The 27,967-nt window shown below is 41.4% G+C and overlaps 2 protein-coding genes across 2 annotated transcripts; one reads left to right on the top strand and one right to left on the bottom strand.

The window, feature by feature from the left end:
- The first annotated feature begins 269 nt into the window (after positions 1 to 269).
- LOC123499127 lies at positions 270 to 4,207 on the top strand. Its single transcript, XM_045246767.1, has 6 exons — positions 270 to 532; positions 897 to 1,022; positions 1,299 to 1,436; positions 1,890 to 2,008; positions 2,202 to 2,343; positions 2,573 to 4,207. Exons 1-6 carry the CDS (start codon positions 386 to 388, stop codon positions 2,714 to 2,716), a joined length of 816 nt encoding a protein of 271 aa, XP_045102702.1. The 5' UTR covers positions 270 to 385; the 3' UTR covers positions 2,717 to 4,207.
- A 126-nt stretch (positions 4,208 to 4,333) lies between these two features.
- Positions 4,334 to 25,669, bottom strand: LOC123499125 (dynein intermediate chain 2, ciliary-like). The gene is made up of 14 exons (XM_045246762.1): positions 25,356 to 25,669; positions 16,243 to 16,422; positions 15,386 to 15,524; positions 14,891 to 15,107; positions 11,406 to 11,563; positions 10,663 to 10,821; positions 10,233 to 10,404; positions 8,136 to 8,294; positions 7,677 to 7,798; positions 7,330 to 7,455; positions 6,337 to 6,490; positions 5,795 to 6,023; positions 5,467 to 5,700; positions 4,334 to 5,173 (listed from the first exon to the last, which is right to left on the bottom strand). Exons 1-14 carry the CDS (start codon positions 25,439 to 25,441, stop codon positions 5,041 to 5,043), a joined length of 2,268 nt encoding a protein of 755 aa, XP_045102697.1. The 5' UTR covers positions 25,442 to 25,669; the 3' UTR covers positions 4,334 to 5,040.
- Positions 25,670 to 27,967: the final 2,298 nt, after the last annotated feature.

The following is a 27,967-nucleotide window of genomic DNA, read 5'->3' as shown; positions in this document are numbered from 1 at the left end:
CTCTCTCTCTCTCTCTCTCTCACTTCTTCCATCACTTTTTCCCTTTTTCCCTCCTAATTTCCCCACAAAGGCAAAGGAACACACACACACACACACACACAGAGAGAGAGAGAGAGAGAGAGAGAGAGAGAGCTGACGTCTTAAATGAAGTCACCAGCCTATGAATAATAAAAACTAACGAAAAAAAAAGAAATATGGAGATCCTAAAACGACATTACCATGAGCAACACACTTAAAAAAAAAAAGAGGAAGAAGAAGAAGAAGGAAGTGCCGATACAAAGGCAAGCAAGGAAACACAACAACAACAACAACAAAACTGAGAGCGCGAGCAGACTCAGCAAACTTAAGAGTGAAGAGTGAAGTTGTGGTGAAGTTAGGCAGCAGTATGGCGAGTATTGGTGCGCCAGTGTGTGTAGTGAGGCGGTACAAACCTGAAGACATGGTGGCTGCACAAGACATAGTGGGCAAAGCAGTAATGGAAACCGTCACTGATTACTTTTGGAGTGCCGTTTTATCAGAGGTCCTCCCGCAGGTTAGTGTGATGTTGTTACGTTGTAGTCAGTCAGTGATGTTGCAGTTGTCACCACGTCATATTCACGTAACACAGGCACATGGTTCTTTCTCTCCTATTTATAAATGTTTACTTTATTGCCAGTTTTAAGTTGGGAGATTTTTTTTCTCATGCAACAAGCTTTCCCAAGGTGGCACATGTATACACATTCTCTAAACAACTACACCAATTTATCACAACAACACTTAATCACTAGAAGACACTTGGTCCCCTCCCCTGTTCCCCTTCCAGCTGTGGTGCCATACACATTAAGAACTTACTGATAACGTGTTAAATCAAGTAATGAATTATTTTCTTGTTTTATAATAGTATTTCCTCGTAACAGGTTGCTCTTCTTACCATTGCTTTCTCCTACATTGGATTGGGAATACCCTTCTACTTCTGTCTGCTTGGAATCCCCACAGCTGTAGTAATCATCTATGCTGTCATCTGGCTGGCTCACATGTCTAAGGTTAGTTCTGTGAGCTGTGTTGTGTTCACATCAATATAACTCAAACTCACATTTTAGATGAATTCAAATGTTCAATGATGATCGCTAATGTAATAACGTAAGTTACATATATATATATAGTGTCATAAAATTTTGCTGAATAAACTCAGTGTATTCACATAAGCTAGAAAAAATATTGTTAATAGTAGTGAAATTATGAATATCAGAATTGAAAAAGAGAATGTACAGCCCATATAGAATGAGAAGTAAGAGTTGATGTCATGTTGTTCTGTGGAGGCGTTGGAGGTGGGACAGGAGATGACCAACATCCCACGGCTTTTCCTGGAACACTCTGACTGCTGTTTCTGGGTGGCTGAGGTGCTGGAGTGCTCAGAAGCAAGTGATCTTGATGCTTTGATGAATAAAATGAAAAAGGTTGGAATGTCTCAGACTGTACTATTGTAAATTAGAAAGAATTATGCATATATTACATTTGCCACACATTAATTTTCTTATATATTGTCAGCCTTATGCTACTGATTATAGTTGTAATGGTTTCCTGTTTGCTACATGATTCACTCTATGATTGCATTATCAAGAACACAATCTAGTTGTATATCAAGAAACACCATTATGTTATTGTTTAATGAAATCCTTCAGTGGCAATGTTAAGATTTAGATTTTTCTGATTTCATGCCTCTTTTTCAATTAAGTCCTGTGTAAGGAATGGTTTTCCTTGACTTGTAAGAGGAAATACTCAAATAACTACTCCCGATATTCATTATGTATGTTTCAACAAAATTCATATGTATTTTTTTCTTTTTATTATTTTATCATTTTTTTAGGGGTCAGGATGGATCATCTGCAAATTCATTATGAAAATTTCAGGTTGAGTATCATTTTATGGGTGAAGAGGAATCAAGTGCCAGGGAGGCCGAGCTGCAGGGAATAAGGAGACATGTGGTGGGCATTTTAGGACTCACTAAGTCTAGGAGAGGTGGAATGAAGTGAGTATGGTCCTGATACTAATGCAGTGAAGTATTTAATTAGTTATTGATCGTTGTTTTGGATGTAGGCACTTCTGACAAGTATGACAGTGTGCATTATAGTTGAATTTTCACAATGATGTATGGTTTTGTTAGCAAAAAAGTAGTTGTCACTTCGGATTCCTTTCTTGACAAGATTTTGTGTTGCTTTCAGAGGTTGGTTACGACACTTGGCTGTTAAGAAAGCTTACAGACTCCGTGGTATTGCTCAGCAACTCTTGGATGAAGCCATTCATTTCTCCACTGAGCATTGCTTGAATGAGATTGAGTTAGTTGCAACAGAGTGTCATCACAAGGTAAGTCAATGTATGATGTTTGTTTGAAAGATAGAAGAATGAGGTATTTTTAGAAGTTTTCCTGCCCTTGACTATTTATTGAATGGATGTAGATGGATTGTTGGTTCTTTTAGTACAGGAGATATTATCAGCAAAAATTTCACTCATTCTTGTCTACATATCAGAAATAAGAACCTAATTTTTAGTATGTAATAGTGATGTTCATATCTGCGTATTCATTTCTTCCTAGGCGCGAGAGCTATTCTACAAGAAGGGATTTGAAGTCCAGCACACTTACTTCAAATATTACTTCAATGTACAGCAACCTTTTTACATCTTTAGCTTGCCTGTGAAGCCCCCCAAGGCTGAACTGTCAGAAATATCATCATTGTAATCTTCATGTAAATATTGTACATCATGGTCTACTTGAAAGTGATTAACTTCCTATTGCAGTGCACAATCAACACTGAAATTGTTCAAATACATAAGAACTTAGTAAAAGTGACAATGTTGTTCATGATGATGAAATTGTTATATGATGCCACCCTCCATTTTTTCTAATATGGCAGTGTCTGTCGTTGTTTAAGTATGTTATAGATAACTAGATCTGAAAAGTTTTATACCAAGGTATTTATTGAAAGACCTTAACTTTTACTTATAAATCACATCTTGAAATATAGAGCTGCAAAGAATCTCAATTACTTCAATACTTTATAGATATCTTAAATTGATCATCTTTCTGGAACTTCAGAAGAAAAACTGATGTAGATCTATGAACAATGTACTCACGGTGAAGGAGGATTGTCTAGATCTAGAGGAAGTGTTGTAGTGATTTGTGCTATTACTAAGTGTAAGAATAATGTTTTAAGAAGTGTTATCCTTGTTGCTATTTCTCAGATTTCTATTTTTATATTTCTCATCTTTTTAAGCTTCAATGTAGCATGTGTGAAGGTCATACATTATATTATACGTGTGATATTTCTTGGTCATCAGTCTTCCATTCACTTACTGAATAACAATGTGACTAGATCTGACACATGGAACTGATTGGCACTTCTCATTAATTCTACAAGACTAGTTCTTTCTGGACTACCTTCAGGTTATTTTTGGTTTGAGACTCTCTCTCTCTCTCTCTCTCTCTCTCTCTCTCTCTCTCATTCAAAGATAGATCAGATTCATTGTATGTAATGAGTAATTTAAACCATCGTGTGCTTGAGGATCACAAATTTCATTGTTATAATGAACATTCTTCCATCATTGTTCTTTCATTCATACACAAATTCATCTCAAGATTAGCATTTGTTTTGTTGTGGCCGACATGTTGAACTCTTTTTTTTATTTTCATGAACATAGCAACATATTTTTTGATGCTTCATGGGCAGCTTATTAATTTTTGTGGAGTTTTAGATTTGTCTGATAACAAAATATAATGCATTTATTTTGTAACTTTAGATATTGAGTTAAGATTTTTTATAATTCTTATACTCTTTACGTATTCAGACTGACTTGTTTATTTTCGGGGAAAAATGGACACCATTATCTCATCTTTTTTGTGTGTTGCTTTGAAGGTTTATAGGAAACTGATGTAGTGAATTAATGATTTTAATATACTACATTGCTAGGGAAATCATAGATATATTGTATATTTATATTACTACCTAAGTTTTAGGAAAACAAACTTATTGTGGTTCAATATCAGTTTCCAGTCTTAATGCTGAAATTAACATTGTGCAAATACACTATGAGACAATCTTTCTTATGGGCCAGGTGTAAACCTTTGCATCCTCTTCCTCCTCCTCTTTTTTTTTTCTCTCTCTCTCTGCCATTTAATTATCTCATGGATCTTCTGTAATGGATCTACCAAGAATAAATAAGATTTATAAGACTTTTTTAACTTTATTTATTCATTTATCAGACAAGAATAGTGTTAGTTAGGTGTCTCTTATTAATCTCTTGTAAGTTTGATCAAAATTTTCAAACCTATTTTTCATATGTGCAATTAACTTTGTCAATTATGCTAAAGGTTATGGAAATAATTTACTGTGATTAACACCACCTATGGCTAGCACACAGTGTTACTACCATCAGGAAACACAAAGTAAGCCATGAAGATAAAAACCTGCAAGGAGCTTCTTGAGTTTATTCCTCCATAGAACTGTACACTTATTAGACTTGATAAGTCTCCAACAATTCTATAATTTGTACTTTGTTTGACTCCAGCATTTTTAGCAATTTCCCATCCCATCCTCTCTCTCTCTTTCAATATATAGTATACATATATTGGATAAACAATACCTAGATGCTCATACTGTGTTCTAACTTGTTCCTAGATTAAATTTGATATGCTTTCTTCCTTTCTTCATAGTAATGCAATGTGTAATAAGTGAATTTCTCAGAGCAAAATGCTACTAGGATCATTACTACATAATTATGCAATGTCCTTCAGAGAGTAGAAGCATAGACACTCCTCCATCAACTAATGTAATGCAATAAGTAGTAGTTACAAGTAAGTACATACTACCTTGGTGTGTTATCAATTATCAGGGAAGGTCAGTCTCTCTGAGCACTCAACAATCTTCCATGGAACATTTCCCAACAGCCATCAATAAAACAAGCATTGATTCTCTGTAAATTCAATGTCTTTGTATTGAGATTACTGCAGACCTGAGGTAGTCTTCACTCTTGGTTAACTGTCACAGAAGACTCCTCGAGGCTCTCTCACCTGTTGGTTGCAATGACTCTTTCAATCTTGCTGAGCTCAACTTCCTTCTTATCTTGAGGTTCACCATCTCTAACCTCTCTCTGAACTCTCCTCAAATTTGGTGAGAGTTTGAATGATGCCAAGTGTCCTCTGGAATGGAAGAAGTTTGGAAAAACTATTACTAACCCTCTGTGTGCATGCTACTTGTAGGTTCATTGGCTTCTTGTAGCTTTCCCAATATTCTTAATTTCTTATATCTCAAGTGATTGTTTATAATGTAATATCTCACTGAAATGTATTGATTAAATAAATTAGTCATTCACTTCCACAGCTAATCAGTGAATACTTATATTCAATGATTATTTTTACTGACATTATTCGATGTAGTATCCCACATTGAGTTTTGGCATGTAGTGTGTCATACAATATCCCAAAACACTTACTTTTCTCCACCAATAAAGATGACAGGATAAAAGGGACTAAAGGTGACACAAGAGGCAGTAAGAGGCCGGCGTTGGGCCATGGACTGCACACACAGTGGTGTGCACACTCTCACTGATAAGTCAAACACATATGCACGGCACTCATCTGTTATTGCTACTAGAACACTGCTGTTGTAAGGTGACCATGCCAATCCAGCCACTGCCCCTCCAACATCCAGGACCACCAGTGGAACTCTGTAACACCATTAAATCAAAGGTACAAGCATATGGTCACACCACTTGAGAATAATGTTACTATATGACAGAAATGGTAAAGAATCTTACATACGTGGAGAGCTGGAGCCAGACTTTGATGGACCAGTCAAGTGAGCAAGAAAGGAAGACGTTGGGATGGTGAGCATTCCAGGCCAGACCACGTACCATCGAGGTGTGTGCTGGGTAGTGGTAAAGGGAGTGACTTGCACACACTATGGAACACTGGAACACTGCCCCAGACTCAAGTCCCAGGAGCACTATGCCCTCCCCATCAGGCCGCACTGCTAGGCATGTGATCACACCTTGGAAATTGAAGAAATTGAAGAACAGATTAGATATGTACACATATGACAAGATGAATATGTAGGAATATGGTAATCACTTTGAAAGAACTGAAACAAAGAATCAAGGCATTTAGCAGATTTAAGGAAAGTCAAATAAAAAATGAGTGAAGATAATTGCAAGTGGGTGTTGGTGTTATTATGGTGGATGGATTTTTGGATATAGTAAAATTAATGAAGTAGAATATTAACAAAAGGAATGAAAAGGAAGAGAAACTCCCATATATATGACAGTGTGTACACAAAGGCAACATATTCACAGTAACTGTGTTACCTTCAAATCCAAGGGTGTGAGGCACGTGTGGTTCAAACACGTCTGCATGGACAAGGCGACAGGAGTCTCTCAGGTACCACTGTGTCAGGCGGCCATCTTGTGACACTGAGAAGAAGGTGACATCCTCTCCAAGTGTTGTCTCTAGCCACTGGACCTGTGGCAATCATTCCCATCCAGTGCATCTCTAGATGTCTCCAAATATTTATACAAAAGAATGCATCATTGCTCCCAACAAGAGCTTTGTTACTCATTAACACTCTCTCTGCTACATCAGCAACAGTTGCAGTACATGCACATCACCATTACTTTGTTATTCTGTTGCATGGGAGCATAAAGTGTAAACTGTATCACATAAATAAAGTGCAAATGAACACCTCAATATGAATTCACTTTACTAGAACAAAATCAAAAGACTGTTAAGTAGTGCATAATTAATAAAGCATGTTGTGAGAAGACAAGAGATAACTAAGCTCAGACCCACAATACTCAACTTATTCATAACTAGGTAAATACACACACACACACACACACACACACACACACACACACACACACACACACATATCTTACTATCATTCCTTCCTAATTTGTTGCCTCCCTAACAGTAGTAGTATATGTGCAGTACATAGAATACATGTATTAACTAGTGTCTTGTGTGATTCTATTCATTATTCAGTCAGAAGCTCTACCTGATTGAAACATCTTAAATAACATGAAGGCTTCTATGTTGAGGGTGCATGTATTTAGTTATAAAAAAAAAAAAAAAAAAAACCCATCTAGAATAAAGGATACAAATTCTTTCCCAGAAAGAAAACTATTACTTAAAACTAATAAAGTTCCTAAATTCATAAGGATCTGACACTTGACCTGGTATGATTCTTATGATGGGAGGTTGAAAAAATGTAACAGGTAATGAAAAGTTCAGAGTCCAATAATAATAATAATCAATGATAATCAATAATGGGGAGACATGGGTTACACAATAGTATGTACCTGAGTGACAGGGAGAAGGTGCTTGCCAGAGGTGGTGGTGCAGGAGAGGGCACAAGGTGTAGTGGAACTCACATCATACAGCACCACTCGCCCATCACTCCACCCCGCCGCTAGGAGCCTCCCAACCTACAGGGTGTTACTATTTGTCACTTGTCACATCCTGCAACCTTCCCTCATGGCTATACTGTACTGCACATTTCCCACAACACATCCACCACAGACTGTCTAAAATATATTTTCTGAAAATATATCAATAATTTTTACTTAAAAATAAAACTATTGAAGGACAACTTAGGTAGCTACTGAATATATGCCATTTACATTTGGTATGTACTCAAAAAGCTTACCTGTGGATGGAAGTGTAGGGACGTGACACCGCATGGAGTGTGATAGACGCGCTCTGGACTTGCTGGATTCTTAAGCGTGAACACACAAAGAAGGCCAGCATTTTCTTCTCTTGAGTCACCAGCTGCGGTCCAGAAAAAGTTATGAGGTAAGAGGAACCAATGGTTTGTTTCTGTGGTACGCAGTTCTCATCATTTCCAGAAATATACGTAATATGTTCAAGGAAACATTCGCTACTTATCTACTGGACTATAGACCGAGTTTCACTCCTTTGACAATGGAATTATATATATATATATATATATATATATATATATATATATATATATATATATATATATTTTTTTATATATATATATATATATATATTTTTACTTATATTGTCTAGTTTTGAACTAACTTTGAAAATTCAATATGAATATCCTTTTCTATTGTGAAAAAATCAGTCTGTGCAGTCAGACCTGTGTAAGCCGCAGCAAAGAGGTCAGGGAAGACAGGGCTGCAGCACAGGTCAGAGACAATGAAGTTGCGACAAATCTCAGGACGGAACTTCCACAGTGGGAGGAGAGAGCCTTGCAGTGGGTGGTACTCATCACTGCCATCCTCCCAGTACTTGAAATCTGCAGTAACCAAACATTATATAATGCTAAGTAAGGGATATACGTAGCTGGGCGCCATAAAAAAAAACAATAAATAATAAAAAAAAAAATAAATAATAACCGATAAATTGTTCCGTAACATTTTCACGCGATTATCCTTTGATACCTTTAGGAATACACCGCCAATGTGTCGTGGTAGGTACACGCACGGTGCACTACACTATTCAGTATACACTACAGCACTGTCATGAGTCATCGTGCCTTTCACAGGCCACTGCCCGGCATCTTTCCGTCACTTCCTATTTTTGCAGTGACCGTCATACATTTAATAACCTTTTACCTTAAAAGTGACTTCCATTGGTTCAATGTTTATCGATGCTCGATGAATGACGTTTATTTGTACCGCCTCGTCTGTATTTTCTTTACTTATCTTCATCATGCGACTTTGATTATGGGCTACCTACACTTTTTCATCTCTGCAACTTCACTACACATTTATTCTACACTTACATGTTATTTAATCCGAGATTTTGCCCCTTATCGATAATATACGAAAATATTAGCCGCACACCAACACACTTCATGACGATGGCGGGAGTATTCAGGGATTTATTATTCAACATTAGATAGAAAAAAACCCACAAACTTTGGAAAAATAAGGAAAAAGATAAAAAGAGAAAGATAAAACAATAATAAAAACCAATAAGTGTATTAGTAAGAGAAGAAACATGTCCACACAGACATTCTTCACCTCAAGTACACTACACTACACAACAGTGACACAGCAACTTGGCGAAGTTGGCGTCAGTCACGACCAGTGTCACAGTTAATTAACCGCTGCTGCCACGCCGCGTGAAAACATTGTTGTGTGTGGTGAGTAGTAGAGAAGTGACTCGTTGAATCAAGACAATAGTGGTTTGTGCAGTATACGGATGATCAACCAATATTGAAAAACAAATGGAAATAAATGAAACGTTGAAGATTTCACAAAGACAAAGGTCACAGCATATGAAGCTGTTGAGGATACAACGCAGGACATCCAAGCGAAGCAAATAACGCGAGGGTAGTGAACCAATGGAACAGTTTGAGGGAAGAGGTTGTCAGTAGCCCAAGTGTCAGTATTTTTAAGAACAGATACGACCAGCTTATGACTAGACACATGAAACAATGCACCATACATGAGCTTTGGCTCCTTTGCCTCTGATATTATCACTACGGCGAGCATCACTACCGTATGCATCACACATGTGGGAAGTGCAGAAGAATGTGTTGGCAATCAGTGTGATAAAACTGTCCCGTGTGTGCTGGATTCCAAAGGATATAGACGGATATATACGAAGAAAACGTCAGGAAGATTTTCAAGAAGAAAAGACGTGCTGGCCACTCCATCTGTAGGCCGTGCCGAGTGTGAAGTTTCACCTAAGATGCAGGTGAGTGAGTGTGTGGTTGCCTGGCGCCTGGTGCCTGGTGGTGCCTGTAGTACGACTGTCATTGGTAGAATGTCACAAATGATAGTCCTTGGCTCCAGTTTAGCACAGGGGTGAGGTAAGCCGCTCTCCCTCTGCCGTAGTAGGTTATGTAACGAATATATATATATATATATATATATATATATATATATATATATATATATATATATATATATATATATATATATATATATACTGCACTGGTTCGTCTTTGCGGGCAGGTGACACGATCCAGCTAGTGAATTTTGCTTTAACCTTTGTTTGAAGTTGGGTTAGTGAAGGACGTGTGGAGCCGAAACGTCTCAAACTCATTTAATTAAAACATGACACAACACACAAAGATAGGCTACCCACAAGACTCACCTAAACACAATCCCAACTCAATAAGAACACCATCACCACTCCCACAACTACCACAACATGCGCCTAAAGCACACCCAAACATACCATCGTGTGCAGCACTATTGTCACCAACAAGAGCAACACTTACCCTGGGCTATATCGTCGTATATGTTCTGCGTCACCATCCTCTCCACCACGCATGCCACCCTCCGCAGCTCCCCGAGGTCGGCTTGGTACAGGCTCATTCCACTGTCGCCACCTTTGCTGCCTTTCTTCCCGTCTGGTCTCTCAATCCCCAGTACTACCAGAGGATCCACAACCTTTTCCAGTGACAAATTTCAGCGAAAGTTATTCTTAAAGCCTTCAAACTGTCGTGGGATGTTGTATAACATAACCAGGCAACACGAACAACATTCTGCTCTACAGTGGGCATGGCATGTTCTTGTTTATACTTTCGTTAAGAGGAATGCTGGATTTGTAAATGTCAGGAAATATTGAGCGTGATCAAACAACAAACAGGTTGGTCTTGTTACACACACACACACACACACACACACGCGGATAGGTAGTGTACGCACCACCTTTTTTGCATCCTTGTCTTTTCTTTTCTCTTCTTGCTCCTGCTCGAGGCGTTGCAGGGCGAGCTGGTCACTCTCGTAGGCTGCATAAATGTCCCCTTCACCCACGTTCACTGAGAAGCGGTACGGGGGCGGCGGCTCTGTCTGCATTGCCAGCTCCTGAGTGGGCGGGAAAGATGGTCATGTTCAGATACTCGATCCAGAACTATCTCATGATGTTGGTCACTACTACAGATAATGAAATGGACGTTTCTTGAATCCTGCTCCGGGATTATAGTTATTGTAAATCAGGCGGATGAGCATGAGGTGACGTGATATTATGCTTGTTAAAGGATGACTTTAGGTGAAGTGAAAGAACTGGAATATTCTTGAAAAAAAAAAAAAAAAAAGAAAGCTGGTATAATTTGTAACTTTAAAATATCTAGTGATGATAAAATTTAATGTCGACATGTGTAGTGCAGTATATTGTAAACTATACTATGTAACGTAGAGTAATGCTTGGAGTGGGTCTGTGGAACTGTACTGTCACTTATGCAAGATAAACGTCTGTTTCATGTTAGACATGATACATTGTGAAACTCCTCTGTTAAAGGAAGCGTTTTTTGGCCCAGGTAATAACATTTTGTGAGGTATAGTGGTGCGATCTCACTGAGCCTTGATGTGAGTAAGTGATCGAGTCCTGCTGCCATTTAAAATGTTTTGAGCCGCCTCTCATGGTGGGACTTGTGCTTGTGCTGCATTACCTTAGTAGGGTTGGGCGTGGTTTGGGACACTCGATCACTGTAATTGAAGGGGTTGGGCTGCATGTCAATCCTGGCCAGCTCCTCTCTCGTTACCACGCCCCTGTACACCTCCTCCAGCTCCCGCCTCGAGTCCTCCGCTAGCTGCTCCAGGCTTGAGTCTGCTAGAGGGGTGGGCTCAAGATGGTTAGGCTACACACCACACATACCCATACAGTACAGTACCTCTTACATCATTGAGCTTAGGGAAGTCATGTTTCTCTAGGGTAAGCTTTGTTTTGTTCACATCATAGAAACTAATGATCAAGAAATATGAGTTCAAGACGGGCAATATTAATTAAAGCCCTGTCACTATAACGTAACCTATCAAATAAAATGATGAAGTAGAGCAGCTTGAGACTAATAGTGGTTTTATTATTTTGCTTATTTGTATGAAGCCTAATGCGATTACAGTATAAGTAGATGGTGATATTGAAATTTACAGAAAACTGCCCAAGACGAGTGATTTTGGCAGTCATCCGAGCATGTCGTAAATACATATATTGTTAACTGTAAATTACCAAGGCTAATATGGACTGGTGGTACGAAAGTAGTCGTCAGTGAAACCACACACCCGCTTTGTGCAGTGCTTTGTTATGGAGAGTGGCGTGCACCAAGTGTTCTTTAGGGTCCACAAACACAACTGAGTGTTGGTTCGTAGTATCCCTATCCTATCCCTCCCCAATTCTGGCGTGACGCGTGCAGCATGCTTGGCTGTTTGACGCGCGTGTTTGGGTGCGTGAAGCGGCAGTAGTACAAGTTACCAACATATTCTTAATTAAATGTGTAAATTGCGAGACACAGGTCAGGCTTGAGAGCGTGGGGGTGAGAGCCACAGCTCAGGGTGCAGACTTTTTATTTACCTTTACTGCAGTAACAAGGTCACAAACAAGCGAACAATAATCCAAACTGACGCCTATATCAACGCAGGTTAAAGAGAAAAGACTGTCGCGCAACGTGAGGCGAGTCATGCTACGAAAGAAAGGCTGGGAGCATCGACTCCATACAAGATATAAGGGGATTAACAACTAAGTGAGCCTATTTATTTATTTTTTTACTTCACTCTATATGTTGGCCTTGGCCAGCTTTCCCTTCTTACATAAAAAAAAGATCAGTATAAAGGTGTAGCAGAAATATCACCCACAGTTTTAAATGGTAACAGTGAATGGTAAGTGCGTCATATACGGTGGGGCGGTCTGTCCATCACCGGCCTGACACTGACAGCCGCCGGCCGCCAGAGTGGCATCCACTCACTATTATTCAGACCGCCTCAAGGCACAACTCAGTTCAAGCGAGACACCGCTGAATGATGATGGCCTCTTCCTGAGGAATACACACACACACACACACACACACACACACACACACACACAGACACACACACACACACACACACACACACACACACACCGTAATAATGTTGTATGCTGGTACAACTACCACACTCCCTCACACACTTCCATTCGTCATTTATCCCTCCTGGCACTACACTTTATGCATTTCATGTGGGCAACAGCAGGAAATACCTGGGAAACACTGAGAATTGAAGGAAATGTTGACGAGTTGACACGGAAAGGGACGGGGGTTGGTGTCGGAGCGGGTCATGGTGGGCGCCTGGAGGTCTGAATGGGGACATACATAACTATTGCCTTATTTAACACAGTAATGGGCTATTTATCTATTCAGGTTGTTGATTCTGGCTTTGCTTCATTCTCTAGGTCTGGAAACACAAGGGAGTGCAGGCAAACATTGGTGGACTGACCTCGGGTGATGGCACGGTTGAGGTCACTGAGGTGCCCCTGTTGCTCGTGGAATATTTACGTACGTAATTAATTTTAAAAATCGCGAGACGAAAAAAGGTGCCCAGACTGAAATGCACTACATTTTTTGACGCAACAAATACTTTAACTAGTAACCAAAATATAAAAACGTTTCCGAGTCGATTGTTTACAAAAAGATGTCCAACGAAGAGTTGTACCTCAAAATAACGGGGTCACAAACACTTCATAATGTCGAGAAGGAAAGTACAGCCACAAAACACCATGTTGTATTTTAGGAATACGAAAAATTTTGCTTTCCATTCAAATAAAGAAAACACAGATTCCGTGCCGTATAAAATTTTTTTTTTCTATTTTGATACCGTTAAAATTTTTGAATTAGAAAATACGATTAGTTGGACAAAATCTTATGGAATAATATTACTTGAGTCATGTTTCTCATATATTTCAAGTCTTATATCAAGCACCAAAACAATCCTAGACGTGCTAATTAAAAAAAAACTGAAAATAGAATGCCGAAAGTGTTATTTCAATGAGAAACAAACAAACAAACAAACAAAAAAGCTAGATACGATTTTATTACTGATTATAACTTGAATTATATTCCTATCAATAGATAAAATACAAAAACAACGCAAACTGCAATAATAAACGAAAAACAAAATGTGATGTTAGAGCTGAAGTATTTTTTTGCACCTTTTCTCACCACCTCCATCTCCCCTCCCCTCCCTCTCCCACTCCTCTCTACCCCTCCAGCTCCACCTCCTTCACCTACTTCCACACAGCGAGCCCTTAAAACACCTGCAAACACCTGCGAAACACACTAAAAACGCCCTAAATCATTTGGCGGCAAGGTGAAAGAGCGGAGCTGACCGGGGTTGGCGGGTCGGGGCGCCAGGGATGACTGGGTGTGGTGCGTTTGTCCGTGTTAGCGGCCATAGGTGTGTGTGTGTGTGCGGGGGAGGGGGCGGGGATGTGTGTGTGTGTGTGTGTGGCAGTGGTGGCGTGACATATACTGTTTAAGAGAATGATGTTAACTTCTTGAGAGAGAGAGAGAGAGAGAGAGAGAGAGAGAGAGAGAGAGAGAGAGTTTTGGTGTTGTAACTTCACCTGGACTGAGATATGGATGCATGGAAGATTTTAAAGTGAAGTGAGGGTGTTGTGTTTGTGCAAAGAAAGAGATTGCAGCTTCACTTAACATTATGGTAGAAATAATCAAGCTTCTGTGTGTATTTTATTATATTTCTCTTGTTATTAGTGACATAAAGTGAAGTGAGGGTGTTGTGTTTGTGCAAAGAAAGAAATTGCAGCCTCACTTAACATTATAGTAGAAATAATCGAGCTTCTGTGTGTATTTTATTATATTTCTCTTGTTATTAGTGACATAACTTAGTGTCGTGTTTCTTTTTTGTCATAATGTTGTTGTTTCTCAGCTATAGCGTGCAGACATGGGCCAGACACAACACACACCTAATTAATAGGCCCACTGGTTCTGAAACAAGCTCGTGCCAAGGACAGATCAATGAAAGCAGTCTTTTCACACAAATCGTGTCTGTCATTTATATAAGGAGTTTTTTAAAGTGTTTGCTGGTTAAGTGTAGGTTGTTAAAGTCTAGGTTGCTCGTGAAACATTTCCTTATTCTCTCGTGATGTGATCCGATCTAACCTGACCTTCCGAGTCGGACCATTGAAGCCCGAAGCGGTGAAGGGCTTTGTCAAGGTCCTCCTTCAGCGTGACAGAGGAGTGAAGGGTGAGCAGGTCAAGAAGAGGCTCGTCCTCGACCACCTCCTCAAAGTAACCGCTCGTGAAGTTGTATATCACAAAGGTCGACCTCGGCCTCTCCACCTTCGAGGTGAGTTCAATCGTGATTTCAGGCTCATTTTCAGGCTGTGGGGAACAAATGCCATTATTGGGGAGGACGAGTAGGATCGAGGGGGAGAAAGAGGAGGAGGAGAGTGAAAAGAACGAGAAGGGAGAAATGGAGGAGGAGGAGGAGGAGGAGGAAGAGGTGGAGGTGGAAGCTGATAATGATCATGATAATTAATGATTAGAATATGGAGAAGAGCGAGTAGGGGAGAGAGAAGGAGAAAGAGGAGGCTAAGAAGGAGAAGGAAAAGGAGGAGGAGGAAGAGGAGAAGGAGAGTGTAACAAAGGACATTAATCACCTCTACGTTCTCCGGCAGTAGGAGGTCCCAGGTGGGTCTACCGCGTCCTGTGGGAGTGACTGCCTGCTGCGCTCGCTCCCACAGGAGTGATTTGGGCTTCCGTGCCTTGCGTGGCTTCCTTCCCAGAGCTGAACGCATCCTGGAGGAGATATATATATATATATATATATATATATATATATATATATATATATATATATATATATATATATATATATAGAGAGAGAGAGAGAGAGAGAGAGAGAGAGAGAGAGAGAGAGAGAGAGAAATCAAATGGGAGCAGCAGATGAAAAAAAAAAAAAAAATGGCTGGATATTTGGATTACGTGTGAAGTTTTGAGTTATACGAGTGGAAATTCTGAGTCAGGTGTGAAGGTTTGAGATACAGGCCAGGAACTAGTGATTGGTGCACGCTGTCTGGCGATACACTGGCTGTGCATTTCTTCAGTAATTATTCCTTTCCCTATGCCAGCCTGTCCCTTGCATTGTTTTGTGTGCAGGTAAACTCTGGAACTCCCTACCTGCTTCTGTATTTCCAACTTCCTATGACTAGACTGTTTTTTTTTTTATGTAAGAGGGGAAAGGTGGTTAAGGGCAACAAAAATAGGGAAAAAAAAGGCCCATTCAGTTGTTATTTCCCTTACAGGTCCAAGAGAGTTAACTAAAAGAGAGAGATTTCAAGACATTCAACTTTTTTTTTTTTTTTTTTTTTTGCTAACTCTCTTGGACCTGTAAGGGAACTAACAACTGAATGGGCCTTTTTTTTTTTTTCGCTTTATGTTGCCCTTGACCAGCTTTCCTCTCTAACATATAGAAGAAGGAAGCAAGGGCCGTGGGAACGAGACAGTCAGTACTCACTTGCTTATTATCCTTGCTTGGCGCAGCTTGGCGGAAGGCTTGGCGCGCGTGTCAATAACTCTCTTCCTCGGCCTTCGCTTAGAGGAGGTAGACGAATAGGAAGGTGGGGCGTCACGTCCTAGGAGTTTAGCCAGCTTCACCATCATCTTGAGTCTCATCAGCATGGGTTGAGAGGACTTCCTGGGATGATGGGAGGAGAAAATCTAGGGCGCGAGAAAATGTTAACCCCTTCAGTACCATGACGCGTTTTCACATTCATTCTGCTTACTATTTGGTGATTTTATGGAGCTTCGGAATCTTATGTGGGGATTGAAATAGTGAAGATTCAGGCCATTAATTTTCCTAATGTAAACAAAATCGTCTAATCATATCCAAAACTCGCGGTAAAAATGCATCCCAGTACTGAAGGGATTAAGTTATGGGGTTGAATGTTGTGTTAGCTTGTGGAGAGTTTCAGTGCTTTCCCTCTATGACTTTTTAGTACGTAGTCTGTGATATAGATCATTGTAGTCTTCAAGAGTGCTTTCATGATTCCTGTGGTTTAATTAAGAAACGTTTTGCACTATTAATGGCAGAAATATTAGGGTAACGAGGTGAAAATTAAAAATTATTTTGTTCCTCGAGAAGCTTTATTTGATAGTTTATGTTGCACGGCGTTTCTCTTCGTCTTGTCTATAAACAAAAAGATAACTCGTGGGAATAAGTACTGTTTGGTGAAGTAAGGTGGCGTGACAGCAGCGGATTATGAGTTTATGATGCTGAGGCCCGGCAAGGCAAGGCAAGGCGAGCCAGAGCAGGTCAGCGGGTCCTCGCCACAAGCGGAAGGGGGAAGGGGAGAAGAGGTTGATGTTAGGAGGTAGGGGGAAGGCGGGTCCACGTGTAGGTAAACAAACAGGTTAGCATGCAAAGTAAAGCTCTGACAGATAGTGCGTGAGTATTGTTATTATTATTATTATTATCACAGGATCCTCGTGGCTGCGTGTTCCTCTTACTTTGAAATAATGCTTGATTACTGCGTGATTGCTTCACGGCGAGTTCTCTCGTGTAGATGAAAATATTGACAATAGAGATAAAAGAAAGGTCATGGAGTGTACCATCAAAGCAACACTATTATATCATTGTAATTGTGTGAGTAATCAGATCAACCATGACAGCCGAACATCCTGTCCTTTGTCCACACACACTATGTTATTTTAAGATTAATTGATGTAATATAATCTGAACGTATTCCCCGTTAAAGTCTGGAAGAGAAGTGCGTGTCACTGAATATAGTAAGACGCAGATGATTTACCGTTAGCCTCTCTCCACGGCTCCTTCCCCCTCCCTCCTCAGTCTCCTCTCACGTATCACACGTACAGTATGTTAAGCATCTCAGCTTAGACCAGCCAGTTTTATGATGGGTTGAACTGATTTGCTCCATTGCATTAGTTGGCGGTCTTCTCCCGACTAATGTAGTGGTGTGTGTATGTGTGCGTGTGTGTGTGTGAGTGTGAGTGTGAGTGTGTGTCGTGTCATTTGGTCTTGTTCGTGTCTGCCAGTGAACGCCCTAAGAAGTGTCTTTCACGAAGCTGCCAGATCAGCTCTGAAACGGCGCCACTGTGACGAAAAATGAAGCCACATATTTTTTTTCTAAATAGAGTCGGCATTTCTGAGAGAGAGAGAGAGAGAGAGAGAGAGAGAGAGATGGAAAGCTCAAAAAGAAAATATTTCACATAAACACCGGAAAAGTGGAAATTATATCAAATTACATGCCATCAAGACTCATTCCACACACACACTCATTCCTGATTTCCTTCAGATTTTCTAGGTTCAGGATAATGAGAAGCACTGTGAGGCTCTCCTCTCCTCCTCCTCCTCCTCCTCCTCCTCCTCCTCCTCCTCCTCCTCCTCCTCCTCCTCCTCCTCCTCCTCCTCCTCCTACTACTACTACTACTACTACTACTACTACTACTACTACTACTACTACTGTTACTGATGACATTGACAGTACTTATTAGCTCCTTGTGGCTGTTTCTCCTGCAGGATACATTAATAACAGGCGTCGTTCCTCTGAAAAGGTTACGAGGCTCCATTCTTTTGACCTTTCTCCTCGGCCTGAATGTTTTTGGACACGTCATGGACAGACAAATCTGCCGGATCGTCTTTTATAATTGATCTGATAGTGTGTGTGTGTGTGTGTGTGTGTGCAAATCAGATCATGATACGTAGCTAGTGTTTCATTGACTAATTGTGAAGCATGAAGGCACTTAGGCACTGGGCTGGAGCACTGGCCAGATAGAGGTTGCCTAACTTGTCCTTCACGTTGTGTGGATGGTGAGGTGGAGTCCAGGATTCCTCATTTCAAACCAACAGAAAGTCAGTAATCTTGTCCATTTTTTAAATTTTTTCTAAGTGTAATAATGTGTGCCACGATTTTGTTCACGTAATGTGTGTGTGTGTGTGTGTGTGTGTGTGTGTGTGTGTGTGTGTGATTCACTGTTTGATCTGCTGCAGTCTCTGACGAGACAGCCAGACGTTACCCTACGGAACGAGCTCAGAGCTCATTATTTCCGATCTTCGGATAGGCCTGAGACCAGGCACACACCACACACCGGGACAACAAGGTCGCAATTCCTCGATTTACATCCCGTACCTACTCACTGCTAGGTGAACAGGGGCTACACGTGAAAGGAGACACACCCAAATATGTGTGTGTGCGTGCGTGTGTGCGTGTTCGCGCGCGCGTCTATGCTCGTGGTGTGTGTCACGCTACAAACATTAAAAACGGGAGGAAAAGAAAAAAAATGAAGGAATAAAAAGTTAGTGCAAATAGAAACGGTCCTTAAATACGCAGCCCAGTCGTGACGCATTAGACCCCAACAATAAATAACATTGGTGTGATAAAGAGCAATTTGAGTTCCACGGAGCAGCAGTAACAAGGGGCAGCGTTCTACTGGAAACAAACAACTGGTGGTGACAGAGTGTGGTGATGCGACAAAAGAAATACACTCTGTCAGGACATTGTGGATAAAAAGTGTAGCGTGTTCGTCTCTTGTCATGACAGGAGGGCTCATTCACGCTGGGAGACACGCTGATGACTGAAGCACACGTCCCCCTGCCCTAGTCTCTCTCTCTCTCTCTCTCTCTCTTGATTCATTATAGTAATTCGTGTCAGGGAGTGTCGGAGAGGACATAGTGACACCGTGACTGTTATTCAGGCAACGAGACGACAGCTGCATTCCCCCCCCTTCCACACCCCCGTCCCCACAAAGCTCCCCTCTCCTATCCCCCCACCCGGCACTCCACGAGCCTCTCCTGCCATGAGTCACAGGCTTCCTCCTTCTCCCTTGTTCTTGTTGTTGTTGTTGTTGTTGTTGTTATTTTTTCTATTTCTATACCGAAGTCTATCAAGTCCATGGCTCTGTTTTATGAGTCGTGATTCTGCCGCTTCCCCTGACCTGCTCACGCCACATATTCGTAACACTACAGATTATGTCACTGATTCTCTCTCTCTCTCTCTCTCTCTCTCTCTCTCTCTCTCTCTCTCTCTCTCTCTCTCTCTTAACATTGATTGTAGCGTTGAAGAGACTAATTTGCTGCCGCTGTCCCTTCCTCCTCCTCCTCCTTCCAGTAGTAGTAGTAGTTGAAAAGAAAGGTAATAAAAGTTGAAGATATCGAACCGCTAAGTGTAAAGGAAAGCAGGCAGGCAGGCAGCTCGGCAAGTGACGCGGGTCGTTAATCTTATCTTCTTTCATTCTTACTAAGATCAATATTCTGAAACACTTCCAAGCCTCACACTACCTTCACTATTTTCAAAGGGGGTGAAGTTATACGGTTTTTAAGGATGTTTCTGTAGTTCTAGTGACATGTTAACAAGTTTTCTACATTATCAACAGGAAAAATACTCTTTAAAACTCGGTAAATCGTCTCTGTAGCCTTTGAAAATGGTCACAGTGAGAGAGGGAAGCGTTTCTAAACAAAACGAGCTGCGGGATTGGGCGACTTCCTGGAATGGTTTGGACTATTTGTTGAGTGATTTGGTCTTTTATTCTGGGGCAGGTCTGATTTATATATATATATATATATATATATATATATATATATATATATATATATATATTTATCTATTTATTTATTTATTTATTTATTTATTTTCTATGGAATAGAAGGGCAACAAAAACAAAAATAAAGGCCCACTTGATTGCCAGTTTCCTAAAAGGTTAAGAGAGGTAGCCAAAAATCTGGGACAAATGTCTTGAAACCTCCCTCTTAAAAGAAGTCAAGTCATAAGAATAGGTATGGAAATACAGAAGTAAGCAGGGAGTTCCAGAGTTTACCATAGAAAAGTTTTCTTTTGTCTTATAAACTATTCTTACATTAGATATATTGATCATCTGCCTGAAAAGAACTTTTATTAAGACTTGATACACGTTGTAGATTCATTGTCTGAAGTTTTAGCTAATACACCATTGCAGCTGTAAATGATAGTTTAAAGAAATGATTGTTATGTTGCTGAAGACTGAGGGTTTGGACGAATGCTGGACACTTTGTGTGTGTGTGTGTGTGTGTGTGTGTGTGTGTGTGTGTGTGTGTTATTTGGACTAAATTCCCTCCCGTGACGAAACCGTAAATAATTAAAGGTGCGATTGTGTTTTCGTGAGGACATTATGAAAGTTACTTATATTCAGTCATTCATTCCTCTCTGTCCATCCACTTTCCTTTCTCGCTGTCTGGAGTCTTTCCATGATTGTCATTTCCCGCACACACACACACACACACACACACACACACACACACACACACACCGTGAAGTGTAGTGGTTAGCACACTCGGCTCACAAGCGAGAAGGCCCGGGTTTGAGTCCCGGGCGTGGCGAGGCATATGGGCGAGCTTCTTAATGTGTAGCCCCTATTCACCTAGCAGCAAGTAGGTACGGGATATAGTTTTAGGGGTTATAGCCTTGCTTTCCCGGTGTGTGGAATGTGGTGTGGTCTTAGTCCCACCAGAAAATCAGTCTAAGAGCTCTGAGCTCGCTCAGTACTCGTAATTGCCTGAGTGACCAGCAGCCGACCGTGAACACACACACACACACACACACACACACACACACACACACACACACACACCACCACCACCTCCACCGCCGCCACTACTGGCACCCCAACCCGCCAGCCCCCGCCAGCCCCGACAAGTTGCCGCCAGCCCCGCTCGTTTTCTCCGCAGCCAAGTGATTTAGGCAGTTTTCGGATGTTTCGCAGGTCTTTATAGTTGTTTTAAGGGCTCGCTGTGTGGAAGTAGGTGGAGGAGGAGGAAGTGGAGGGGTAGAGAGGAGTGTGAGAGGGAGGGGAGGGGAGATGGAGGTGGTGAGAAAAGGTGCAAAAAAATCTACTTCGGCAATACATCACGATTTTTTTCTCGTATATTGTTGGAGTTTGCATTATTTTTGTATTTTATTTATTGATAGGAATGTAGATTAAGTTGTAATCGGTAATAAGATCGTGTCCAGCTGTGCGTTTTTTTTGTTTCGTTGACATAACACTTTCGGCATTCTATAATTTTCGCTTTTTATAATTAGTACATCTAGGATTGTTTTGGTGCTTGATGTAAAACTTAAAATGCATGAGAAACATGAGCCAAGTAATGATATGCAATAACATTTAGTCTAAGTATTCGTATTTTCAAATTCAATTTTTTTTTTCACTGTGCAATAACAAGAATACAAAAATCTTTATACAGCACGGAATCTTTGTTTTCTTTATTTGACTGGAAAGCAAAAATTTTTCGTATTCCTAAAATACAACATGGTGTTTTGTGGCTGTACTTTCCTTCTCGACATTATGAAGTGTTTGTGACCCCGTTATTTTGAGGTACAACTCTTCGTTGGACATCTTTTTGTAAACAATCGACTCGGTAACGTTTTTATATTTTGGTTACTAGTTAAAGTATTTGTTGCGTCAAAAAATGTAGTGCATTTCAGTCTGGGCCCCTTTTTTCTTTTCGCGATTTTTAAAATGAATTACGTACGTAAATAATGGACCACACGGGCACCTCAACCTTGCCTTCCTCCCCCCAGGTCAGTCCACCAATGTTTGCTTGCATTCTCTTGTGTTTCCAGACACAGAGAATGAAGCAAAGCCAGAATCAACAATCTGAATAGATAAATAGCCCATTACTGTGTTAAATAAGGCGATAGTTATGTACGAGTATAATCCCGTTCAGACCGCCTGGCGCCCACCATGACCCGCTCCTACACCAACCCCCGTCCCTTTCCGTATCAACTCGTCAACATTTCCTTCAATTCTGAGTGTTTCCCAAGCATTTCCTGCTGTTGCCCACATGAAATGTATAAAGTGTAGTGACAGGAGGGATAAATGACGAATGGAAGTGTGTGAAGGAGTATGGTAGTTGTACCAGCATGCAGCATTGTTACCGTGTGTGTGTGTGTGTGTGTGTGTGTGTGTGTGTGTGTGTGTGTGTGTGTGTGTGTGTGTGTGTGTGTTGGGTACATTGAGCTTGCAACAAACTGTCAGTGAAGTGATCTTTTTTATTGCAGCACAATATAAACTTAATCCCCCTTAATGTGTCGTATAATTTACAGCATCTATCTGTTATCTTTCAGCGCTGTCTTTGACTGTCGCAGTGCCATTTATACTGTGCACAGTGAAAATTATTCCTTGTTTTTACTTGTATTTCTACAGGCGTGTCCACATGCCAACAACAGCAGTGGCTGACTCCGCACACACGGGATGTGGTAAGTAGACAAGTCCAATATTTTACTTTACAAATACTGAGAGTAATAATGGACGGGAGCTTTGCATGTCGTGTGATAGACTACTCTTAATTATGAGACTGAACTTCTCACCACCAATGACCTAACCTAAATACTTGTTTAGTCTTTGATCATCGTAGATAGTCAAGTATACCTAAGTGATGGCGTGACAGTTATGTACTTCTGACTTAATAGAGTAAAGAAAGCAGAGGTTGGCCAGGGGTCGTGCAGTGCTTGTGATGTTGCTCGCCGCTCGCCAAGGTAGAGAGCAGTGTGACTGTCAAGACACCAAATCACCAATGAACTTGCCCTAATAAAATGCTGCCGCCTGGGTCAGTGTTGGTTCCTGGCCAGTGTGGTGGCGTCACCGCTGGCTGGCGCGAATCTTTGTGGTTGTATCGCGGTCTGAGATGGACCTTAATTAAAGCGACTTGGGATATTTTTTTGGCTGTTGATGTGTCGGGGTTGTTTTGGACCGTGAGTCTTACTTGTTTTGTGAAGCGGAAAGGAATAAGGAAGAGTAGGAGGAGGGATGACGTCATTAGTTTGCCTCCTTTTCTCCCTCTTTTCATTCTTTTTTATATTAATTTCCTTCTGTCTCTCATCCCTTCCGTTCCCTCTTACGCCCTCCTGTTTTTTGTTACTTTTATTGCCTTTTTTGCCTCTCATTCACTCCCTTCTCCCTCTCTCACGCTCTCCTGTTCTTTGTTACTTTTATTCCCTTTACTCTGTCATTCACCCTCGTCTTCCACTTTCACTGTTGTTTTTCTTTGCTTCCCCCCCTTACAATCTTAGCATCGCCAGCACGCGACCACCACCACCACCACCTATTTCACCCCGTCTTCCCCCTTTGCTGCCATCCAGTTGCATCCCCGCTGGGTCTGCTTACTGAAGACCAAGTTTAGATAGATGTAACTGGTCCTCCTGTAGCAAAACGCCTGGGATTGTGGATTAGTTGTCGTAGTAAGAGAGAGAGAGAGGGAGAGGGAGTGGGAGAGGGAGAGGGAGAGAGGGGAGGGTAATAAATAAGTGTCGAGCATTTTCCTTGTAGCTGAAGGTGATATTTGAAATTGCTGGCCAGAATTGGGCAGCGGAACAAAGGCACGAGACTTCAAATCACAGGAACGAAGAAAAAAAGTAATGAGAGAGAGAGAGAGAGAGAGAGGGGTAGTTCACATTCTCGTTTGATGGTGACGTGACACTTCTCCCTTCGTGAACATGTATGTGTGTATGTTTGTAGTGACTGTGATATAGACGTGGGGAGCAAAAATCATGATAATAACTAGACCGTAAATCATTGCAACTGAGAAAAAAATAAACCGGCAAGTCAGTTAGGGTCATTTCTAGGATACTGTGTCGCTCTAGTGTCACCCTTCGACATAAGAAGAGGGTAAGGACGCCGCTGCTTTTTCTCCTTCTCCTTTTTCTTCTTTTTGTGACGGTATTGACTCCTGCTTCGCGTGTTGTAATTTCCTTCTCCCCCTTGAAACCTGTCGCATGGCCCACAGTGACGCCAGCACGTGACAGGATGGGAGAAGTGGTAAGTTCGCCGGGCCACGAGAAGAAAGGGGAGGGAAAGAGTAAGAATGGACGGGAGCCTTGCATGTCGTGTAGATGGCTTCGTGAATTCCCTGCGGATATTACTAGTAAACTGGTGCCGGGCAGGTAGGGTCGAGCAGAGAGAGAGAGAGAGAGAGGGGGGGGAAAGAGGGGTTATCATACTATTATAATACTTTGTGCCCTTAGCTCATATAATTCCTCTCCAAACTCTTCTCGTGAGTGGTTGTTATTTATAGTTCTCGTATATTCAGATTGCATGTGGAATTTATGAATGTTTCAAGGTTACCTGCTTCTTCTCTGAAAATTTTAAGATGAGGAATGTGAAGTGGTGTTGTCTTAGAATTACAGGTTATCATTGTACCAGTTCTGAGCGATTCTCTGCTTGCTGGTGTTGTGGAGGACTGCATGAAGTAGAGTGTTGTTGGCTGCTGCTGTTGTCTAGAGGTTCAATTAAACAAAAGGTGCCAAGGTGCCGTATATTAAAGTGAGTATTGGGATACACAGAGTCCAGCCGTCAATGTCTGCACCCGAGGGAAGGTGAGAGGCAAGACAGTGATTGACTGACTGACTGACTGACTGCCTGACTGATTGTGGAGGCACGCGCTGGACTATCGGCGTTTGGCGGGTGGCGGAAATATGCTGTAGTGTCCGAACCCCGACGCTTGCACACTATTTGACTATGCATTGTTGTAATTTTTATAGCTAAGAGAGAGAGAGAGAGAGAGAGAGAGAGAGAGAGAGAGAGAGAGAGAAATAAATCATTCATACTGTATCCACACACACACACACACACACACACACTTACCTCAGAGTCTCCGTAGCTTCCATGAGGGCCGTGGGTGAGGGGGAGGGCCGGGAGTGGGTCATCTTGCCCATCGCTGCTTTCCACATGGTGACGAGTAGCGGGCGGGGACAACCAACAAAACCAACAAAACGAATCAGTCCACGTACTAATTAGTTGCTCAGTCTGTCCTTTGTTTCTCGAGTGTGTGGTGGCTTAGCGGTTGCCTCACAGTGCTGGTGTAGAAGTGGTGGTGGTGGTGGGCGATGCAAAGGAGGGTGTGCTATGAAATCTGCAAGCAATGTTCTGTGGCGAGGAAAGATTTTGATGTTTGTCATTGTGTAGTATTGTACTAGTAATATATAGATTGTTGTTGTTCTGGTTTGGAATAAGTGCTACTACTACTTTTTTTTTTTTTTTTTTACGGTAAGGCTTATAGCGTCTGTAGGCACACTTGAAGAGTGTATGGGAAGCGCTGTTCAGCTTCCTCCCATTAGTGGCGCAGGCAATTTTATTTATAGTGGTACCCATATTAGGGCCCATATCACCGCCCGAGCTCATCTTGAGTGTAATCACCTAGAACCTGGGTATCATGGTGATATGTAGGTAACTTTAAACACCCGACAAATGGCAAAGTGTTTTAAGTCTGTACGTGGTGGTGGGATTCGAACCTACGTCGTGGATCCCACGCTCACCATCTTATCCACTATGCCACCGCCTCCCTACTACTACTACTACTACTACTACTACTACTACTACCATCCCTACTACTACTACTACTACTTCTACCTCCACCACCACCACCATTACTACTACTACTACTACTACTACTACTACTACTACTACTACTACTACTACTACTACTCTGAAAACGAATGTTAAAACACGAACCAAGGAAGAATGAAAACAATAATTTAAGAGAAAAAACATCTTTGGTATTTTCTCGGAAGTAATGTTGCTTCAAAATTTGACTAACAAAAAATATGACAAATGGCAACACCGTGCAATGAAACACTCGCGCCAGGAAAAAAAATAGTGGTCTGCAAAATTAAACTGAGTCATTGGTACCTGCAATAGCCACCACCACCACCACCACCACCACCACCACCAGCACTTGTATTCTAGCACCAGTAACAACACACTGATAGGAACCGTAATAGTAATAGTGGTGGTGGTGGTGGTGGTAGTAGTAGTAGTAGTAGTAGTAGTAGTAGTAAACGGAGCACCCTTCTCTCCCTTCTCTTCCTACTTCTCTTATTTGTTTATTTATTTGATTATTTGGTCTCTTCCTCCTCTTCCTCCTTTTTCCTGTGGTGGTTCCGGGTTGGCGTGCGGTCGCTGCGTTCCCCTGGGATGGTACGGGTGATAGGCGTCACGAGAGAGAGAGAGAGAGAGAGAGAGAGAGAGAGAGAGAGAGAGAGAGAGAGAGAGAGAGAGAGGAGTTAAAACCTTACTGTTAACTCACTCATTGACTAAATACTTTTTTTTCCAAAGTAGGAGGACTGCCATGGGAAGCCTCTTGCCTTTATAGCTGAGATAGATAGACAAGTTCCATCGAAATAAATTAAGAAGTTATGGAAAAGAAGGAACAGTCAGATAAAAGAAGCTGTTGGGGATCGAAATGGTTTTCTTTCTGAAAGTTACTGAGAAACTCTGGAACTGAAGGTGTACACTTCTGGCTTGAGTATAACGGCGTCGCTTTTATCTCTTAGGTGAATATTTCTGTAACGGTAAAAAGAAAGAAAGAAAATATCGTACACATTCAGCAGTCCAGTCATTCCTTACAACATGTCTCCCTACGTAACAATTGCGTAATTGTTCCGAGTTTGGGTCATTTTACGTTGTTGTGAAGACTTTTCTGCGTGTAATTGTGGGACGAAGCAGTGGCAGTGTTCTAACAATGGCACACTGATCCCTCAAGACGGTTTGGAATGCACGGCAAGCACGCAGAGTACGTACGTACGTACCACTCGGCACAGGCTACATAACGAGTGAGCAAGCTTTGTGGCGGTGGAGAATAAGGAGAACAATTATGTGCCGGAAATTCCTACTTGAAAATTTCTCCCCAAATTGTTCTTTACAAACTCATCCAATCTAACCTTGCATAAGATAGTATAGCTCTATAACACCACCTGACCTAGAATCTGGTGGTGGAAATGTTGGAGGGAAAATTAATCTTGGGGAAACTTGCAGTGTGCGGTAATGTGTCCCATAAAGTTTGCGAAGCAGAATGATGGTGTAGTTTTCCTAGCGAGTTCAGGAAGGCTGCGTAAGTATTGGCCTGTAATGGTTTGATGGGAGTGGGCGCTGGGAATGGGCGCTGGACATGGGTGGGTAAGAAGAGGAAAGATTAATATGCTTTACTACACAAGGTGAAGGAGAGTGAGGAGAGATTGGTTGTGTGATTGGTGTTCGGGGTCCCGGGGAGGGAGATGACAAGATGAGTGGAGTGGCTGCACAATGTAAAGGGAGAGTTGTCTTTGGTGTGACGAGGGGAGGAAGAAAGATTACTTGCATAATGGCAGAGGGCGAGGGAGATTGTGTCGTGACGAGGATTAGAGGTCATTTCTTTTGTGCAAGATTATATCACGGATACTAAATGAATGAGACTTGACACTGAATGTTCTTTATCTAGT

This window comes from Portunus trituberculatus, chromosome 49 (assembly GCF_017591435.1).
Source record: "Portunus trituberculatus isolate SZX2019 chromosome 49, ASM1759143v1, whole genome shotgun sequence".
NCBI lineage: Eukaryota > Metazoa > Arthropoda > Malacostraca > Decapoda > Portunidae > Portunus > Portunus trituberculatus.
Note: the sequence above shows the minus strand (reverse complement) of the source record. Positions and strands in the feature narration are given on the sequence as shown.

Bases quoted from the DNA above. Each gene is read 5' to 3' on its own strand.
- LOC123499127 (XM_045246767.1), top strand. From the start codon at position 386: ATGGCGAGTATTGGTGCGCCAGTGTGTGTAGTGAGGCGGTACAAACCT. The intron at 1,023-1,298 runs GTTAGTTCTGTG...TGTTCTGTGGAG, and splicing joins GGCTGGCTCACATGTCTAAG to GCGTTGGAGGTGGGACAGGA. The intron at 1,437-1,889 runs GTTGGAATGTCT...TGAAAATTTCAG, and splicing joins TGATGAATAAAATGAAAAAG to GTTGAGTATCATTTTATGGG.
- LOC123499125 (XM_045246762.1), bottom strand. From the start codon at position 25,441: ATGTGGAAAGCAGCGATGGGCAAGATGACCCACTCCCGGCCCTCCCCC. The intron at 16,423-25,355 runs GTAAGTGTGTGT...CCATCATCCCAG, and splicing joins GAAGCTACGGAGACTCTGAG to GAAGTCCTCTCAACCCATGC. The intron at 7,799-8,135 runs GTCTGACTGCAC...TCTGGACCGCAG, and splicing joins CTTTGCTGCGGCTTACACAG to CTGGTGACTCAAGAGAAGAA.